The following is a 21002-nucleotide window of genomic DNA, read 5'->3' on the forward strand; positions in this document are numbered from 1 at the left end:
TAGTCATAATTTTTCTGGTTTGCCTTTTACTAATAAATATGTATGTAGCTCTGAGGCAGGAGAATAGGGTCTGGAGGCAGGAAACATAAGGCCGATTCACGCTGACTTCCTGGAACTAAGTCAAATGGAAACACTGCGGCAATGAGAGGAAACATCGTCTCCGTTTACAGATGGCTTCCACCCAGTAACATTTTGTAACTTCATCCTCTTCGTTTACATGGGACATATGCCAATTAACCAACGGAAGCCTCTAGAGGGCATTTAAACCCCAGAAAATTCTCTAACGGGGCTCTTGTGCCCATGTGCTCTGGGGCTCCCAACCAATGGGGTGTACTTTCATTTTCAATAAATCTCTGCTTTTGTTGCTTCCTTCTTTCCTTGGTTTGTTTGTGGGTTTTGTCCAGTTCTTTGTTCAAGATGCCAAGAACCTGGACACACCAACCGGTAACTCTTTGGTAGATAAATACAGCAACCGCTTGTCTATTACGTGTGCAGATAGCTTCCTTAAGGTCATATCGAAACATGGACTTTTGAGATTTGTTGTAGCTAAAACTGTATGTAAGCATTTAGGCTTCCTACTTTTTTGGGTCATTTCTTGTGGACTCCCACGCACATAGCTGTAAGCGTTTCTCCTGTTAAATTGATGTCTTACATCAATTTAACCTGTTAGTTAGGCCCAGGTGGAGACCTTAAGACGGCAGAGGTGAGGTTGTGCCTCCTTTATAATGGAGGAAGAAGAGTAGCAGGTACAGCGGGAGAAAATTTGTCTAAGAAATAACTTTTCGGGGAGACTAGGCTTGCTCAGTATTGGAAAAGCCTGTACTGCAAGAGTGAGCTTTTGCAATGGCAGATAGGTGGCTTAAAGTTTCTTTCAACAACAAAAAAAAATTCTCTTTCCACAAAGCAAGGAAGGAAAGCTCTTAATGAAGTGTTCCCTACGGAAGGAAAGGTTTTTTTTTTTTTTTTTTTTTTTTTTTGGAGAGAGAGGAGTATTGCTCTGCCGCCCAGGCTGAAGTGCAGTGGTTAGATCTCAGCTCACCGCAACCTCCGCCTGCCGGGTTCAAGCGATTCTCCTGCCTCAGCCTCCTGAGTAGCTGGGACTACAGGGGCGCGCCACCACGCCCGACTACTTTTTTGTGTTTTTCAGTAGAGACGGGGTTTCACCATGCTGGCCAGGCTGGTCTCGAACTCCTGTCCTCGTGATCTGCCCGCCTTGGCCTCCCAAAGTGCTGGGATTATAGGCGTGAACCGCTGCGCCCGGCCCGGAAGGAACGCTTTTAACCAGACGGCCCGGGAAGGACGCAGCAAGCAGGACTAGAAGCAGCGCTGTGGGCGGTCTGTTTACCTCGGAAGCCAGGTTAAGCATGGGTGACGGGGGAATTCGCCACTTAGGTTCGAGCAGACGGCCTCCGTGCAGAGGGCCGGGCGGCATTACCGCAGCTAAGAACCAGCTCGGAAAACGCCGCGGTGGAGACGCGAGGCAGGGGGCGCGGGACGCAGAGCACGGGGAGCGTCTCCCAGGCGCCTCCGGCTCCCGGAAGTGGGCGGGGCCACCTCGCGTCCCGCGGGCTAAAACCTGCGAGCCAGGGCCGCTCAGCCGCGCGCCGAGCGGTCGATCGCCGTCGCTCCCGTAGCCTGCGCTTCCCCGCTCTGTGGCTCCACCCGCCATTGTGTAAGTGCGACTGCCGCCGGGCTTGCCGGCCGCGGCGGGGGGCGGCGGCCTCTCGCTCCCCAGGGCCCCGGATGGGGACGGGCCCGTGGGGAGGGCCGCAGGGGCAAACCCTAAGACCTCACAGCCGCTCCCGGGGGGCCCCCGCCCGCGGCAGCACTGCGGGCGAGCGGCGGCGGGTCTCCCACGCCGGGTGCCGCGCCGCCGCCCAGCGGGTTCGTCGGTCCCGGAGCGCGCTGCCGAGTGCCGGGTTCAGGCGTCTCGCGTGCTGTGCGTTTCGCGCGATGTTTAATTCGAACTGAGAAAGTCTAACTTTACTTTTTTTTTTTTTTTTTTTTTTTTTTAAATGCAGAGGCCAATAATCCGTTATGGAGCGTGCCTTTACCCCGTTGGAGCCCCTGCTTTCCACTGGTACTGTATTCCTTTACACGTTTTAGTGTCACTGGCGTGCCCGTCCTCAGCGACCGGAACAGGTCGAAAGGACGGGGCTCTGGAGCCGGCGTGGTGTCCGGGCTGGGTTCTGCCCCTGATTTCCTAGCTCTGACCCGCTAAGCATATCCCTCAGCCTCTCGCCGGCCTCACTTTCCTCATCTGAAACAGGAGCGTAGTGTCAGTCCCTGCTGCGAGGACGAAATGACACGCTGTGGTTGTGTGTGGTCCGCCTGGAGCCCAGTAAGCGCTACCTGTCACCTCCACCGGCAGCGCGAACCCGTCTGGAACAGAGCGGAGCATTAGACGTTGCAGGCATTAAGGAGGGTCATCGTTGCCTGTCCGTGATGCGTTTTTAATCCATTGAAAGTGCCCCGAGCCTACCCAATAAAAGATTGGTCAGTGGCTATATCAAGTGCTTCCAATGTATATCACAGGATTTTTTTATTCTTCTAAAATTTGAAATTGCTGTGTAACCTAGCGCAGGCTGGGCTGCTCGCTGGTTGTAGAGCCAATCAACAAGGACGAAGTGCCCAGAAAGGAAAGTGGCTGTTTTCCAAAGTTAGCAGTGGGGAAGTGGTCCAGACCCCTGCCTTAAAGAAACCATTTCAAATTGGGATAAAATGCAAGGGCTTAAAAAGGGGAGCTCGGTATTGGGGCGCTGGGGTCCCAGTCTACCTGACTTGCTCAGATGATTTATCTTGGGTTATTGCCTCATCTGGTGAATGGGCTGGCGCCATCTCGAGTATAACTGGGTTGCAAATTAACTGCAGCCGTGAAGTAATTTCCAGGTGGGGGAGAATTCAATTCTCGCCCTGTTTCTACATTGGTCTGTGGAACTTCAAGCACATAATTAGATAAGGGATACATTGTGTGAGGGGTGCGTGGAAGAAAGAAGGAAAGCAAAGATTATTACCTCATTGCCAAAAGTAAGAAAAGGAATGACACAGGAAAGAGGAAAAAAAAAAAACTTAAGACATTCAGGTACTTCACGTGGAAACAGATGGAATGAATGAGTTTATGAGGCAGGTTAATTGTTAGTAGCATTCATTCTTGTGTAATAATTAACTTCTGTGTGATAATTTGGTAATGTTATTTTTAATTAACCATTAGTTTTTATTTTCTTGTTTATAACTCATATTTAAACAGAAAGCATCGTTTTTTAAATGTTTACATTTGTTTTCCGTAAACAGGAATTCATGAGTCTTGTTTAGGGCATTGAGTTTAACTTTTGTGTTTTCCCACAGGCTCGGAGTAGTAGGTGACATTGACTCCTTACTCTCGAGTCGTGTTTTTGTTTGTGACAGGGTGTTGCTTTGTCGCCCTGGCTGGAGTGCAGTGGTGCCATCATGGCTCACTGCAGCCTCTGACTCCCGTGCTCAAGCCATCCTCCCACCTCAGCCTCTGGAGTAGCTAGGTCTACAGGTGTGCACTACCCCACTGGGCTAATTTTTAACTTTTTTGTAGAGAAGGGGTCTCCCTATGTTGCCCAGGCTGGTCTCAAACTACTGGGCTCGAGTGATCCCATTCTCCTGCTTCAGCCTCCCAAGTGCTGGGATTATGGGTATGAACTACCACACCCAGTCATGCTAAGTGCTTTATATACATGTTTATGTCTGATTTTACTGGTGAAATAAAACAGTTACAGAACTAGAATCTTAACCTGGTTATTATTTTATTAGGTTAAAATGTTGAGTGTTTATTACCTTAAACAGATTTTTAAGAGTTTAAAAAAAAAACAAAAAGGCCGGGCGTGGTGGCTCATGGCTGTAATCCCAGCACTTTGGGAGGCTGAGGTGAGAGGATCACCTGAGATTAGGAATTAAAGACCCACCTGGCCAACATGGGGAAACCCTGTCTCTACTAAAAATATGAAAATTAGTTGTGTGTGGTGACACACTTCTGTAATCCCAGCTACTCTGGAGGCTGAGGTGAGAGAATTGTAGGAGGATTGCTTGAACCTGGGAGGTGGATGTTGCAGTGAGCTGAGATTATGCCACTGCACTCCAGCTTGGGAAACAGAGACTTCTTCTCCATACAAAAACAAAAGCCAAAAAACCCCCAAAAGGCATTGGCAAGCACATTTTGCAAATTTCCTAGTTCTCATTTATCCAGCTTCAGGAGGACAAACAAACAGCATATTCCAGAGCAAACATGTGATTTGGGTGATCTTTTGACTTCCAGATTTGTTACTGAAACCTAAGAGCCTTACTGTCTGAAGATCTCTAATGGTTTTTAGGTTAAAAGAAGTATATCAGAGATACTGAGTGCTGCGGAATAAAGATTGTGTTGTGGAATTAGAGTATCCGGATTTAAATCCTATCTTTGCCACTTAATACTTATTTGACCATGTACCTGTACTTCCGTTCCTTCATCTGTAAAATAGGAACACATCACAGGATTATTATGTGTATAAATGAATTAGTACACAGCAAGCACTTAGCTTCAATAGCTGTAAGCTATTCAGCAGGAAGTTTGAGGGGAAAGCAAACTGACAGTTGAATCTCAGGGTGGATGCTGAGATGGAAAAGGAGGGAGCAGATAGCTCTGCCTCCTTTGATTTTTTTAGAGGCTTAGTGGAGAAGGCCTTGACTGCTTTGTAAATTCCACATTGGAGCAAGGCCCGTAGGGGAATGGTGATATATTATGAAGTACAGATCCAGGGGACAGAATCCAGTGCTCCCTTGGGTGTTTCTCACAGTTTTCTCCTGTTGTTTCTATGGTTAAAACTATGTAGGATTCTTGTCTTATCTCTAGTTTGGCATTGAAACAGGGACTTGGGCAAGTTTGTGATTACTCTGGATATGTATGAGGTATTTAACAACAGAACTGTTACTGTAAGGGCCAGTTTAATGCTGGGTCTTTTACAATAATTCATTAAATTTTTGAGGTTAATTTTTCATTGGAGAGATTCCATTTATCAAATAGATTTAATGTTTAATACTCACCTGGCAGAGAAGTTTTTCTGATAACATCTTCTGTGAATTTGATTTGGTGGAAAGATTTATCCGTAATGCTTATTGAGATTTAGTATAGTGGGCAATCCAACAATAAAGGTAGTTCTCTACAGATTAAGGAGTAGCTAAGAAAAGTTTTCTGGACCAAAAATACTTATCCCTCTGGAATGATCACTAGCCCAGAAAAAAATGGAATTCTTTGTAAAAATTTTTGTTTTTTTGTAATTAAAGTAATTGCCCATTATTTAAGGAAAAACAACTATCTACTCTAAAATGTGAAAGTTTTCTGTACTTCCTTTTCCAGGAATAACTGTTATTTCTCTTACTTTAAACAAAACGGGTTCATATTATAAATTGTTTTATAACTTACTGTCTGGGGGCAGTGAGTTAAAAACATAAATATTTGTTACTACAAACATCATGTGTGTTTTGTTCATTTTTTTTCAAACTAAGTAAAAAGTGTATCCTAGTTACCAGACATCATCAATCTAAAAATTTATGTGTTTTTTAAAATTTTGTATGAATAAACAAAAATAGGACTATTCGATTTTCTGCAGCTGTTTTCACCTACTATTTTGTTATGTCTATGTGTATACATATTCCAAGTGTTTTGTTTTTTTAATGAGCAGTGTGGACTCAAATTATTGGTCATTCTTTTTTATTTCTTTTTTTTTTAGAGGCAGGGTCTTGCTCTGTTGCCCAGACTAGAGTGCAGTGGTGTGATCATCGTTCACTGTAACCTCTGACTCCTGGGCTCAAGCAGTCCTCCCACCTTGGCCTCCCAAAGTGTTGGGATTACAGGTGTAAGCTGCTGTACCTGGCCTCACTAGTCTTAATAGACATTTATGTTACTTCTAATTTACTATCACAGTCTACAATGCATATCTTTGATGATACTATATTTTATATTTATATGAGTTTTACTAGTGTAAATTTCTAGAAACGCAGTTGCCAGGCTAAAGGGTATGCTTGCATTTCTGGTTATCAAGAGGATTTATCAGCTAACTAGTGTATATCCTTTGGTACTAGGTACTGAGGGGGATACAAAATTGAAAGAAGTGGTCTTCTATTCAGGAGTTTATGATCTAGTTGAGTGTCGAGAACAAAACGTAAGATTCCAGTGAGATGTTGAATTATGTATTATAGAACCCACATAGGAACTGTGGAGATGTGGATAAGAGGCAGGCTGGAGTAAGCAAATGAATCATGGGGTGAATCAGACATCAGCTGGGCCTCCAGAAGAACACTGGGTTTAAATGGAGAGAGGCACAGGGAGGTTTCCAGAAGAGCATTGCAGGTGATGGGCCATCCTTGAGAAAGAGCTCACTGCTGCACCTGGATGTGAAAACAGTCACACGGTGGTGAGTGAGAGATAGTGTGACTAGGTTGGAGAGTGCTCATGGGGGTTTTGGCATAATGTGGTTGAACAGTGAGGGTAAAATCAGATTGTGGAGGAAGAGACATTTATTGCATAGTGGGAGATAGTTTTTTGAAAGTTTGTGTCCTCTGCCTTTGGAACATTCCATAAGCAGCTTTTTATAAACGGTTATCTTCCCTTATATTCTAAGAACTCTAGTGCAGCAGGTCACCAACTCTTTTGGCCCCAGGGACCACCAGTTTTGTAGAAGACAGTTTTTCCGTGGACCGGTGGAGGGGTGGGTGGTGGTGGTTTCAGGATGACTCAAACCATTACATTTACTGTGCACTTTATTATTATTGCATTGTAATATATAATCCATATACGTATATGTTATTAAATGTAATATATACAGTGACAGATGACCAGGCATTAGATTCTCATAAGGAGTGCTCAAGCTAGATCCTTCTCATGTGAGTCCACAGTAGGCTTTGGGCTTATGAGAATCTAATGCCTTGCTCATCTGACAGGAGGTGGAGCTGAGCTTCACTCCTGCCCTGCTGTGTGGGCAGGTTCGTAACTGGCCACAGACAGGCTAATCTACAGATGATTTAAAGTGTACAGGAGGGTGTGTGTAGATTATATACAGATAAGGGGGACTACTGTACTTTAAAACTCATTTAGTTGTGTCATTGATGTCATGGTTCTGATTTGCCAACCCAGTATAGGTTAAAGTCCTTCTCTCGAAGGCAGTTTTCAGGTATACAATATATTGTTTATTAACTATACTCTTGGTGATGGTACAGTCACCTCTTTTGCACCTAAGCTAAATTCACCTACCCTCTATTTCCTTATAGGGACATTTGTTCTTGCTTCTATATTTTCCCTTAGCTCATGCTAAATTTGCCACCTAGAATGATCTTTGCCAATCCTTAAAATTTTTTTTTTTTGTTTTGTTTTTCGAGATAGAGTCTCACTCTGTTGCCCAGGATGAAGTGCAGTGGTGCAATCTAGGCCCAATGCAACCTCTGCCTCCCAGATTAAAGCAGTTTTCTGCCTCAGCCTCCCAAGTAGCTGGGATTACAGGCACCTGCCACCTGGCTAATTTTGTATTTTTAGTAGAGATGGGGTTTCACCATCTTAGCCAGGCTGGTCTTGAACCCCTGACCTCCTGATCCACCCACCTCAGCCTCCCAAAGTGCTGAGATTACAGGTGTGAGCCACTGTGGCCAGCTGAATTATTATTCTTAAATTTTAGCCATTCTGGTAGGTGTCTAGAGATGTCTCTATGATTTTCGTCATTTTCCTTTTGACAGATTGCTCATAATATGTTTATTGACCTTTTTCATGTGAAGTGTTTATGTCTCTTACCCAAATTTTTCAATTAGGTTGTCTTTCCTTTTTTATAAAAACATTTTTTAGGAGTTTTTCCTATATATTCTGGTTGCAATTCTTTAAATCTTGATTTCCTCATTACTTTAAGGAGAAAGACACTTTCCAAGGAGAGTCGTGAAAATTAAACAGTGTGTGTAAAGAATGTAATGGTGGCATGTAAGAAGTCAGGCATTCTACGTGTATTTTTCCTTTCAAACTTTTCATCTGAAGGGTTTTTATTTTTAAATTAATACAGACTATTGAACTGGTAAGGATATACTATTGCTGTTTGAGGCTTTGTAAACATAGGTGCCTTTCAGCACATTCTTGGACATCTAAACTTTTTGCTTTGTTCTTCAGTATCTGTGATCATTTCAGTTTTTATCATGAAGATTTATATTCAGAAATTTATAGGCTTCAAACTTTTTTTTTTAAAGGTAAAGTCGATTTACTTTAAATACCTTATAGCCAAAATAAAGGTAAATAGTCAAATCTCATAACCATTATTTTTCATGTGCTTATTTCACAAACTCTTAAGACACAGCAGTTACACAGGTTTTAATTTCTTGTTTGCTAAGAATACGGATCTTTTTTTTTTAATTTTTTTTTTCAACTTTATTGAGGCATGATTGACAAAAGTGCTGTATTTAGCTGGGTGTGGTGGCTCTCACCTGTGTTCCCAGCACTTTGGGGGGTTCACCCATCTGACTTCACTGTACTGTGTTTACTTCTTTAAAGATCCTGTCTGCAAATACAGCCACATTATGAGGTTCTGGGGGTTAGGACTTCAACTTATGAATTTGGTGGGGGTCGGGGGGAGTGAGTGGGCACAATTTAGCTTATAACAAATAGGGTAGTTAATTAGGTTTTCGAAAACAAAACAAAAAATTGGCTGGGTCCCTATTTCAGTATTATCATGATTTCCAAAAAAGAGATTTTAACATGTAATTCCAATAGCATATAGTTAGTATATGAATCAGAGAGTCAATTTCGGTCTTATTTAATTGCTGTTTTCTACTTATAAACAAAGGTTTCTCTGTTCATTCCTGTTTATCCATTATGGGCCACACTCTAGTAGATGTTGTAGGAAAATAAAAAAGGGTTGACAAATCTTACTATGAAAGATTTTAGTATAGAACAGGCTGTTCAGTACAACACAATGGAAATGTAATTTCATATGTAATATGACTCAAAGTTTCCTAATAGTCTCATTAAAAAGGTTATACATTTTAATTTTATTTCTTACTTAATCTAAAATTCTATTATTTTGATGTAATCAATATTAATAATTACTGTTATAGTTTACATTTTTTTGCCCAAAATCTTCAAACTCCAGTGTGTAGTTTACATATCTAGCACATCTTAATTCAGATGATAAATATTCATTAGATAAACTGTTGTACAGGACCGAGCATAGAAAGTCAACACCAAGACAAAAGTATGTCAAATTGCAGGGTCATTTATTGCCGGCGACCACGGAGGACTCGCGTCTCTCCAACCCGTGGCCCCGAGTTCAGGGGGAGCGGGGTTTTTAAGCTGAAAAACCACATCCTGGTTTTGGGGTGAGGGGATGCAGGGCAAGCAACTTTTCAGCACTTATTGATAAGCAAAAGCAAGCACTTTTCATAGAAGACTAGATCAGCAGTTATTGCAAAGAGAATGGGGAAGCTGGTACAGCTTATTTTAAGAACAGCTTTGTCTTTTATAAAATGGTGTTTCTCAGGTTCTAACTTTTAGGCTAGCCATGTACAAAACTTGATCCATATTTAATTTGTGATAATTTTTCAAATATTTTTTATTCATATTAGCAAGGAGCAACTCATAGCCTTGTAACTTTGGAATGAACTTTATAGGCAAGGAGAGAAACATTTCTTTTCCAAAGAAAGCCTTGGAAATAGATACTAGAGATAGAACTGGACTAAAACCTAGGTTTTCTGATTATCTATTTTCCCTAATATTATAATGGGTATTTTTGTTGGTGTTGTTTAAATTAAAGCAATATGCCTGCTTTGAGACTTAGAAAACTTTCAGGGTTATTGTTGATTTTGTCGTTGATTGTTTAAGATACTTTCATCTGGTGTGATAAAGAAATCTCTGGCTAAAGCTGCTGTGTAAGGATTAGCTTTAGCTGCTGCTTAAAGATTGTGGTATTTTTTGTTATCAAGGGCTATCTAAGACAGTGGAAGATATGAATTAGTGAATTCCAGAGTGTCAGGAATCTTACGGTACTCTTCTACCCAATCAGAAGTCCTCCTACGTAGCCTCAAACCTCTGGAATGTTTCTGGGACATTCACTGTTTTGACTGTTCATGCTTTTCTTGGCGTATTTATAATTGTTGAAATCCTTCCTTTTTATTCCTTTAAATCTATTTCTAGTTTACTAAGATTTGCTGTTAACTACCCTTTACTTTGTGTATTTGGTGTAACTTTTCTTCATATCTTGTTTGATTTTCATATTTGCCTCAATTTTTGCTGTACTTTTAATTAGATTAGTTACATTTCATCAACATTTTTGGTTCCTCTTCATTGTCAATGAGCGAATTGTTTCTCTTGCCTTAAGTAAGATCTCATTAACTTTATAAGCTATCTTTTCCACATCATCTAGAGAATCAATTTCCTTTGATTCAGTGGCATTTAGTCTTATGGCACCACCCCCAGCATTCCATATTAGCATTTTAATAGCTCTGTGCTTTTAGAAACTAAAGCTTCTAAAGTGAGTTTAAAAACAATTTTAAATCTTTAAAAAGTTATCTAAATTTATACTTTGTAGCATTGTTAGAAAGAATGGGGCTTTTTTAGATGAAACAATTGAAAGTATCAGGTGAGCCTGTGGGGGTCATTTTAATATTCACAATGAAAAAATGTTACAGTATAATCACAGCAAAAAAAAAAAATCTGAGTATTGACAAGTTAACATCAGATTTCTTTGAGGTTTTCTAGGAAAATGAGGCGTATTTGTGCATTAACTTCCCATCAAATACATTTTATTATTATTTTTTTCTTGGTTAAATGCATCAGAAAGAGTTATTCTTTGTAGGTGGCAAACAAATGCTGAAACAAATGGATTTCATTCGGAGTATTTCCGTATCTTTATCACCATTGTCTTTGAAGGTATTCATTTTTCACAGTGGAATAGTTTCTTTTGTTTTTATGACTTCCAGTGAATTTAAGCTTTTGATTTGCTCATAGGTCACCTGTAAGGTTTTGGCTTGCTGGCCCAATTGCTGTCAAAAAACTTTCTTTTTCTTTTTTCAAAGTAGGAAAACTGTTCTAGGAATGGTATCTTCCTAATCCAAGTACACATGCTCTGAGTGAATCCTTTGGATGGGTAGGAGACGTTTAAAACCTTTACTGTTCCTGGTGTGTGTCTTCCTTAGTAATCCTCTGAGGTAGCCATCTGTTTTTTTTTTTTTTTTTTTTTTTTTCTTTTAGCTGGAACACGTTCAGGTAGCTCAGTCTTTGAGAAAATGTGTCATTGTTGGAAAGACAACTGATGATTAAAAATGTATATTAAAAATAAGCTGAGGTTTACCTATTTTCCATCTTAAATAGCATAGAAGATCTTTACTTGTTTTCTACATAATTACCCTTCAAATACTGAAAAATCTTAACCAGATTTTTCTTAGTTCTCTATTTTTCAGGCTAAATAATCATAGTCATTTGTTGAACAATTATTTGAGTGCCTGCTGTGTACCAGGAACCATTCTAGGCATGGGGAGACGTAACAATTTTCATTTAATGTTTTCCAGACTGCCTATCCTGATATAGGTATCAGTGACCTCCTTCTGGAGAATCAGATGTCCTTGTCAAGAATGGTTACTGGAGCCTGTTTTTGTTTGTTTATTTATTTGTAATTTTTTTGGAGACAGAGTCTCGCTCTGTTGCCCAGGCTGCAGTGCAGTGGCACAATCTTGGCTCACTGCAACCTCTGCCTCCCCAGTTTCTAGTGATCCTCCTGCCTCATCCTCCCGAGTAGCTGGGACTACAGGCGTGTGATACCATGCCTGGCTCATTTTTGTATTTTTAGTGGAAGACAGGGTTTTGCCATGTTGGCCAGGGTACTCTCTAACTCCTGACCTCAGGTGATCTGGCCACCTTGGGCTCCCAAAGTGCTAGAATTACAGGTGTACCGCCATGCCCAGCCTATTTTTGTTATTTTAAATTGCAGCTTCTGCAGGATATTGACAATCCTGAACAGAAAAGTCTTGAGAAATCAAGGGAAACAGTGCTTTGGGATTAAAGAAGAAATGAAAAGAGGAAAGTGGGGAGGGGGCAGGAAAATGGAAGGTCTCACAGTTAGATACCTTGTTTAAGTTTATAAATTTTTTTTTTGTATGGTTCTCTAAAACCTTGTTACTTAAGTTGAATTTCTTAGGCTGGTAGCATTGGCATGCCTCGGTGCCTGTAAGAATAGCAGAACCTCTGGCCCCACTTCAGATTGACTGAATAAAAATCTACATTTTTAAGAAGACCCTCGGGTCCATCTTAATGCTTCTTAAAGTTAAAAGGCACTACCTAAGAGGAATACCAACTTCTTAAAACAAAAACACCCTCCACATTTAATGATAACGTTTATCATTATCTAGAACTTCTTTTCAACCAGTAATGTCTGGTGGTTTTCTTTTGAGCTTTATTGCTGTCTGTGGAAATGCATAGTGTGGTAATGTGTTCAGTACACATACCCAGTGGGAGAGGATGGCTCACCTGAGTGCGATGTGGCGATACCTTTCTCCACACTAGCAACATCTGAGTTGCATATCCACTTTATTGGGCTTTGGTTTGCCTTTGCAAATGTCTGCATGTAATGCTGATGTTCTATTAATATAGTTGGTTAAGGTATAACTTCAGGCTTTTCTTATACATAATTTTGTTTTGGTATTTTATTGAGTTTGGGGGAAGTAAATCTTAAATTTTCCTTTGTTATTGGCCAAAAATTACTATATTATGAGAGATATACACTCTATAATGTTTGGATGTTAAAATCATGTACACAATTTTCTCTGGGAAAATTGATAACCAGAGAGATGTTTTGTGAGTTATGCCTCTTCAGGCATTTCAATTCCTGAGTATCCCTTTACAAATGAAACATCTGTGACTCAATACATTCTTCTTGGTGTGGCTTAAAGTCAAAGTAGTCACACAATCTCATTCTTTTCTCTGAAAGGTAACGTCCTATTAAATAAGTCCATGCTTTTAATTTTGGGGAATGATAGTTGAAGAGTTCTGAAATTTGAAGTTAGTGAAAGCTTTTCTGTCCACCACCACCACCACCACCACGATGACGACTACTACTGCTACTACTACTTTTTTTGGTGAATCTGGCCTCTGAATTGGTTACTATAAGTCAGAATAGATCAAAACCATTTGAAAATGGAATTAAAATGGCCTCTTTTTGAAAAATACTTGTAATTATGATTTCATTTCTATAGAGGAAACATACATGTTTTCAGGCTGTTCGACATTTTATTGATTGAGCCAACATTGTTACACATGTGGCATCATACTAAATCCATGCAATTGAAATACATGGTCCAAGATTTCAGAGCGATTATAGCCTAGTAGGGCAAATAGATAAGCAAGTGAGAAATTTGAGTACAGTGTGATAAGAAACATTGCAGGAGGAACCCTGGATCACGTAGTAAGGATTTAGGGGGTTTATTGAAGGCTCTGGAAAGAAGAAATAATTAAGGTGGCAAATCTGGTTAACTTGTTTATTCATTTTATTTTTTTTAATTGCATTTTAGATTTTGGGGTACATGTGAAGAACATGCAAGATTGTTGCATAGGTGCACACATGGCAGTGTGATTTGCTGCCTTCCTCCCCTTCACCTATATCTGGCATTTCTCCCCATGCTATCTCTCCCCACCTCCCCATCTCCCCATCCCTCCCCCATTTCCCCCCAACAGACCCCAGTGTGTAGTGCTCCCCTCCCTGTGTCCATGTGATCTCATTGTTCAACACCCGCCTATGAGTGAGAACATGCGATGTTTGATTTTCTGCTCTTGTGTCAGTTTGCTGAGAATGATGGTTTCCAGGTTCATCCATGTCCCTACAAAGGACACGAGCTCATCGTTTTTTATGGCTGCATAATATTCCATGGTGTGTATGTACCACATTTTCCCTATCCAGTCTATTATCGATGGACATTTGGGTTGGTTCCAGGTCTTTGCTATTGTAAGCAGTGCTGTAATGAACATTCGTGTGCATGTGTCCTAACTTGTTTTAAGTTTTTTATTTTTGTGATTAACACTGTGAGATGTTTATATACCTCAGTGCACATCTGATTGTACGCTGAGTGTAAATTTCTAGGAATAGAATTAAAGAATCAAAGTTATGAACCTCTAGGATTTCCAGTACATGTTCCTAGGTAGCTTTCCAGAAGGGCTGTAGCAAGTTATAGGGCAGTATCAGCATATTAGTGTGTCCCTTTCAATATGTCCCTGCTGGCAGTTGGTGCTCTGATTCTTGATAGAAATATTCGTGGATTATAGCTGCCCCTGCTTTTTCACTCTCACATCATGATTTTTGTAGTACTCTTGGTAGTACTGCCAGTAATCTAAGGTGGGAAAGATTGTCCAAGACTTGAACATGATCGGAAGAGATTACGAGGTGTCCTTTCAGTGGAACACTGGGCTTATTTAGTGGACCCTGAAGTGACTATACACAGGGTATATACCTTTCACTTTTTTTTGTTTAGGCAGTTTCTCAAGGATGTAGGGATGGAAGTTAACTAATAGCCATGCAAATGATTCTTATCTATAATAATGCAAATGAATTTTGTCCAGTGGGATATAATTGATTTCTACCCTGAAGAAATGTCCCCAGATACTATATTCCATTGCTCTATAGTAGAGATTACTAAACTTTCAGTTTTAGACTTGTTGTCTCATTAATTTCTTCATGGGGCCACCAGCACCAAAAAAATACCTAATAGGTACTTCTATTAAGTAATTAGGTCCAAAAAACCTGTTAGTGGTTTGTACAGGGCCCCTGCTAGTTCAGTGAGACACCTTGAGTGCTTTGACACTCAACTTTGGAACCCTTCTTAAAATAGATTCACCATTGATGTCAGTAATGCTCTGCCTGCACACACACACACAAATACACACACTCAAGTTTGTACTAATAATGATCAGTTATATATTAATTGATAAGTTGAATAATATCTTTGGCATGTGTTTGTTTTATATTTGCATGAAGGTTGTGATTCTAAAATTTTTTTGGAAATTACACTTTAAGCACCAGTTAAATTTTCCTTAATTTGTTGTTAATTTAAAAGGTGGTAAATAGGTCATCTTAAGTTTCTTTGAACTCAGTTTCCTTATCTGTAAATGACGTGTGGTACACTGTGAGAATTAAAAGTGAAAATGCATGTGTAAAAGCATAGCATGGAGTCTATGAGGACAATGTGCAAAGTGGGCAGGTCATACATACCTTGGAGCTTGTGGGATTCCTCAGGTGCTCATCCCATAGAAAGGAATTGGGTTAGACTTGCCTGTGTTGCAGTCTGCCTTGGGAATCACTCCAAGAGAGGAATCTCAGCTGCCGCCCTCCTCTCCACTCAAAAGATCCACATATTTGCTGGAACCTCCAGGTGTCTGTAAAACTGTGTGTCTGGGAACTTCCAGGTTATTAGAGTGGGGAGCTTGTGTGGCTAAGCAGATAATTTCAGCCTGTTCTTGCATTGTTAACTCTGACCTGCTAAGCTAGCTCCTTGAAAAGATTCAGAAATAGGGAAAGGAAATGAGGTGAAATGAACTCCAGGACCATCTGCATGTGTATTTATATTCCCTCATTTGTTTTCTAAAAAAGTGAAATGTATCCAGTAGTCATAACTTTAGACAGCAATTATATAGTTTTGTCATTTTAATTTCCATATGCTTGATCTCCATGTGCTAAGTATTACCTTCTAACTATAGAAATGACTTTAGTGGGCTGGGCACGGTGGCTCGTGCCTATAATCTCAGCACTTTGGGAGGCTGAGTGGGGCGGATCACTAGGTCAGATCAAGACCAGCCTGGCCAATATGAGGAAATGCTGTCTCTATTAAAAACAGAAAAAAATTTAGCCAGGCATGGTGGTGCATGACTGTAAATCCCAGCTACTCGGGAGGCTGAGGCAGAAGAATTGCTTGAACCCGGGAGGCGGAGGTTGCGGTGAGCTGAGGTCATGCCACTGTACTCCAGCCTGGGCAACAGAGCAAGACTGTCTCAAAAAAAAAAAAAAAAAAAGAAATGACTTTATTTCCCCAAACCAGCAAATGTTGCAGTCAACTCTAAAAATGCTTTCTTCTCCTTCAAATTTTAAACTTCTAAAATTATAACTGAAATTTTGAAATAGAATGGAATATATTTAGGATTGATATGATATCCAAGGAATGGAAAGTAAAAAAAGCTGCCCTGGACTGAAGTACAAGGCTAGGAATATTTACACAGGGACATCAGGCATAGATTAGGACTGGGAAAAATGCGATGGTAATGGTAATTTACAAGTAGGTATCCAATACCCATAGCTCTAAAGTAGTTTACAAAGCTAGAGTAGTTAGGGTGTGGGAAGCCTGGTGGAATACTTATACTGTTTTCTTCCAAACTGTAAAATAGTTTACGTCTGTAATTCTTGCTGTCTTTATCCAAATTACTATTATCATAGGAACAATTGGTTTCTGAACATTCTCTTGCCTATTACCAATTCAACTGATTTAGTGTTACCTGTTTTGGTGGATCTGTTAGAATCTGCCTGTGACAATTCTTGTTGATTAAAGAAAAAACCACAAGTGAAGGGAACCCATGTGCAGACCAGCTCATGCTAATGACATTCATAGGAACTAGGAATTCCCTTGAAGTGTGCATTGGACTGTGACACAGATAACTGTGAAAGGATTATGCATATGGTGGTATTCTATACTTGAAGCCTATCATAAATGTAACCTTTCTATTACTGTTAGGAGATGAGTTATCGCTTCCACTTGCAAGGTAAGAACAATACTTGAGATAAAATCTGATGTTACGCTTTTGGCCTTTCACTGTTTTTTGAAGTGTAAATGGCTTATGTTTAGTCAATCTTCTTGTTGTGAAATAGTGTCATTTTTATGCCATCCAAGAGTTAGAGCTGCCAATGCAGCTGTTAATAGACACAGAAGCACTACTCAGTTGAGACAACGTGTTAGAGGTGTTTGAGTTCTGTGAGGAACTTTCTGCTCACTTGTACCACACAGTTTGAGTCATGTTCGTGCTGCATAAACTGTATCATTCATTTTTATATATTTACATATGTTTGCATAATACAGATGATTACCAGTATTTACTGAGAGCTTACTGTATGCAAGTAGCCATTCCAAGTTTTCTGTGTGTTAACCTTGATTATCCTCACAATCATTTTTAAGGGGAATATATGGTTACCCCCATTTTAGAAATGAGAATGCTGAGATAGATACAGAGAGGTTGACTATCTTGCCCAAAGTCACATGTCCAGGAAGCATCAGAGTCGAGCTTTAGACCCAAGCAGTCTGGCTGCAGAACCTGTTGGGTAACCACTACCACAATCCTGATTTTTGTGTCTATATGTGGTATGGCTTTTGTAGTTTTATTTTTCTTTGAAGACGTTTTCCCCAAACCTCTCCATTGCTTCTCTCTGAGATCACTTTAAGTTTATTCTCAACCTGGTCAGTGAATCTATCACTGTACTTAGTGAGAAATGGTACATCAGTTAAGGAATACATTTGGATGTAGGTAATAGGGAAACTCATCTCACAGTGGGTTGAACAATTGGAATTGATTTTTCTTAAATGATAAATCTGGAGGGAGGTGGTGGGGGGCTGGCGCAGATGCTGAACAATGTTGATAAGATGCAGGCCTGTTCTTGTGCTCTTCTGTCTTTCTGTGTTGGCCATTAGCCTCATGCATATTGTGATCTCATTAGAGGGAAGATGGTTATTACAACTTGAGGCATCAAGGATGCATTCTAAGCAGAAAGAAAAGTATGGAGGAATTTTAAAAAGGGTCATGCCAACCTGGTTCATCCCCTTACATCAGAAAAGTAAAAGCTTTCTTAGAGGATCCACAGTGCACATAATTGACTTTTGTTTTATTTCATTTTGGCTTGAACTAGGTTACATGGCCATTCCTAAAAAGCAATCACATGGAATCCTGTTCTTATGACTGATTTTGGCCAAGAACAGTTCATCTTCTCTGGGATATGGGCGTATTGCCAACTAAATAAACTGAAGTGATTCTGACAGAGAAGTTGAATGGATGGATATGGTGGAGACAGTGGACAGAATCAGCCACAGGATGACTTCCAGGGACTCTAACCCAATACTCAACATTTGGAGTCTTTGTAATCTTGCTTGTAGTTGGGATTTCAATATTCTAGGTGAAAGTTTCCAGGATGTATTTGCTATCTATGATCTCAGATTAAGTGATTCAATCCCTGCTTTTTCTTGGAAGCCTTTTTGCAATACTCCCAGGAATGTGGTTTCTCTGCATCAGGGAGTTTACCTTGCTCTTTGTTTCCTGCCCATTCCAGAGCTTCTCAAACATGATATTCTTGCTTCTGAATCCCAGCTAGTGACAAGGCCTTGTTACTTGTGACAGGTTTCTCTGATAGCTTCCTTTGTCCCACAGTATAATCTGCTTTGATTTTTTTTATTCTCCTACCTGAGATGCTTATTTTGTATGGAAGCATTCCCAACATTGCAGTTTTGTTCACTGTGTTCGTGTCATTGGCCAGGCACTATTTTAAGGTAACTAGGTGGTCTGATTATGTACTAAAACATATAAATTATTTATTTTATCTGAAATTCAAATTTTAGTGGACATTTAGGGATTTACATTAAACATTACTTGGTAATCTTCTATGGGTTAACTTACCAAAGCAGTAATATATGTCATAAATACCTGAGATATAGTTGTAGTGGTTTGGGACATAATTTTAATTTTTATTCTCATATTTATGGTGTTTTCTTTTTATATTCCTATGTGTGCTCTTTATGTCTAAGAGAAAGGATTGTCTAGTTTTAAGCTTTAGGAGAGGAAGAGAGTTCAGAGAAAGTAAATTGAGGATCACAAGGCAAGTTTCACTTATTGAATGGTACTGTAGTTGATCTGTGTGCTTATCATGTGCGCTTGGAAGGCAGTGACGTGAATTCTTATTTATCTTTGTGTCTTCTATGCTAAGCCTCCTACTGCGTATATTTAGACAATAAGTTGACATTTAAGTTAACTTGCCAGGCTGCTCAGCTTCAAATCTCTACCTTGTATGTCCCATGATTTTTTTCCTCTGTCCTTGCATTGGTGTCAAAACCCTAACCAATAAGGCTCCACAACCTTGGGCTAGACTTCCTTCACTCTCCCTCTTTCCCCTGAGCCTCAGCAGCATCTGCTCATGAGTTTGTTATTCTGGCTTTACATTTCCTCTTGGCAACCCCTGTCCCCAACTACACACGAACTTGGGGATTTTCCTCTCTTGTAAGGGCAGCTGTATTTTTAGAGAGCAGTGTTTATTTATTCTTTCCAGCATTTAGAGGGGTTCATGCTAAAAGAGTTTTGTATATGGGACAGGCGTAGTGGCTCACGCCTGTAATCCCAGCACTTCGGGAGGCTGAGTCGGGGGGTAGATCATCTGAGGTCAGGAGTTCGAGACCAGCCTGGCCAACATGTTGAAACCCCGTCTCTACTAAAAAAAAAAAAAAAAAAAAAAAAATAGCTGGGCATGGTGGCACGCAAATCCCAGCTACTCAGGAGGCTGAGGCACAGGAAAATTGCTTGAACCCGGGACATGGAGGTTGCAGTGAGCCAAGATTGCACCACCAATGCACTCCAGCCTAGGCAACAGAGTAAGACTCCCTCTCAAAAAAAAAAAAAAAAAAAAAAAAAAGAGAAAAGAGCTCTGTATCTGTATCAGCTTAGTCTGCTGTGTTTCCAAACTGTCTTTCTTAGAAAGCAAAGAATCTTACACACATTGAAACTTTTAATAGACAGCTGACTGTTGTATGAACTGTGTATATCACCCAATATGATTTTACTTTTTGTCATGATTCTGCAGTCTGGGCTGGATCAGGTGGGTCTTTCTTCTGCTCCAATTGCCACCTTTTGAGGTTGGAACATTTAATATGGCTTCTTTACTCTCATGTTAGGTGCCTTTTCTGGCAGGCCTGGAGAAGGCCTGGCTAGGCATCTCTTTCCACATAATTTCTCCAGTGTGGTTCTTGGACCGCTTTACTGAGGGCTCCAAGAGGGTGCATACCAGGAAAGTAATCCCTGATGTAGAACCTTGCCTTATGCATACTAATGCTACATTGCCAAAGCAATCACATGACCCAGCTCAGAGCTGAGTGTACAAGCACTTGGTTATTAGGGGTATGGTTTGGAAACCATCAATATAGTCTAGAGTGGTTTGCCACCTTATGTACACATTGTATGTAATTTCATACATAATCAGTTTTGTGGAAGGAGTGCATTTTACTCCATTTTGTTTTGTCTGCAGTGAATTTTTTTATTATAAGTATCTTTCTCCTTTTAAAGTTGCAACCATATACTTCTTATTTTCAGATGTTAGGTTTGCCAAAAAGTTGCAAAAATAGAATTCTCTTATACCTTTTACCTAGCTTTTACTACTGTTAACATATTGTATAACCACAAATTAAAAATTAACATTGGTATAATGCTGTTTACTAAACTACAAGCTTTATTTAGTGTCCACCAGTTATTTTACCAATACCCATTTTCTGTTGTAGGATCAGATCCAGGATCCCATATTGCATTTACTTGCTGTGTCTCTTAATCTTTCCAAGTCTTTTATGGCCTGGATACTTTTGAAGAATAGTGGTCAGTTATTTTGTAGAATGTCCCTAAATTTGGAGTTGTCTGATATTTCCTCATGATTAGGTGTAAGTAATGCATTTTTGCCAAGAGGCCCACAGAAACGATGTGACCCTTTTCGGTGCAAGATGTCAAGGGTATGTTACGTTGATGTGTCTTACTGGTGCAGGTTAACTTTGTTCATGCTTGAATAAGATGTTCTTACCTAGCTTTTTCATACTGTAAAGCTACTTTCTTTTTAGTTAAATATCTTCAGGTAGATACTTTGGAATTATGCACATGCTCTGTTTCTTCTCAAACTTTGGCTCAATATTTTTATATCCCATTGTTCAATAGATTTTTATCTGCAACAGTTATTCCTGTGCTGTTCTAATGGTGATTTCCTCTTTCCTTTTTC

The 21002-nt window shown here is 40.1% G+C and overlaps 1 protein-coding gene across 6 annotated transcripts in view; it reads left to right on the forward strand.

The window, feature by feature from the left end:
• The first annotated feature begins 297 nt into the window (after positions 1-297).
• The window catches only part of TPK1 (thiamin pyrophosphokinase 1), a 380490-nt gene continuing 359785 nt past the window's right edge, over positions 298-21002 (forward strand). The window contains exons 1-2 of one of the 6 annotated variants that reach the window (XM_010340431.3): positions 388-444; positions 2022-2080. In XM_010340431.3, the coding sequence (XP_010338733.2) occupies positions 2038-2080 (43 nt within the window). In that variant the 5' untranslated portion in view covers positions 388-444; positions 2022-2037. Of the gene's footprint in view, positions 445-1043; positions 1358-1587; positions 1673-2021; positions 2081-21002 lie in introns of those variants that run through there. The other 5 variants (XM_010340430.3, XM_003929827.4, XM_074378961.1 and 2 more) reach the window with 5 other exon arrangements.

The sequence above is a fragment of the Saimiri boliviensis genome, chromosome 10 (genome assembly GCF_048565385.1).
Source record: "Saimiri boliviensis isolate mSaiBol1 chromosome 10, mSaiBol1.pri, whole genome shotgun sequence".
Classification (NCBI taxonomy): Eukaryota; Metazoa; Chordata; class Mammalia; order Primates; family Cebidae; genus Saimiri; species Saimiri boliviensis.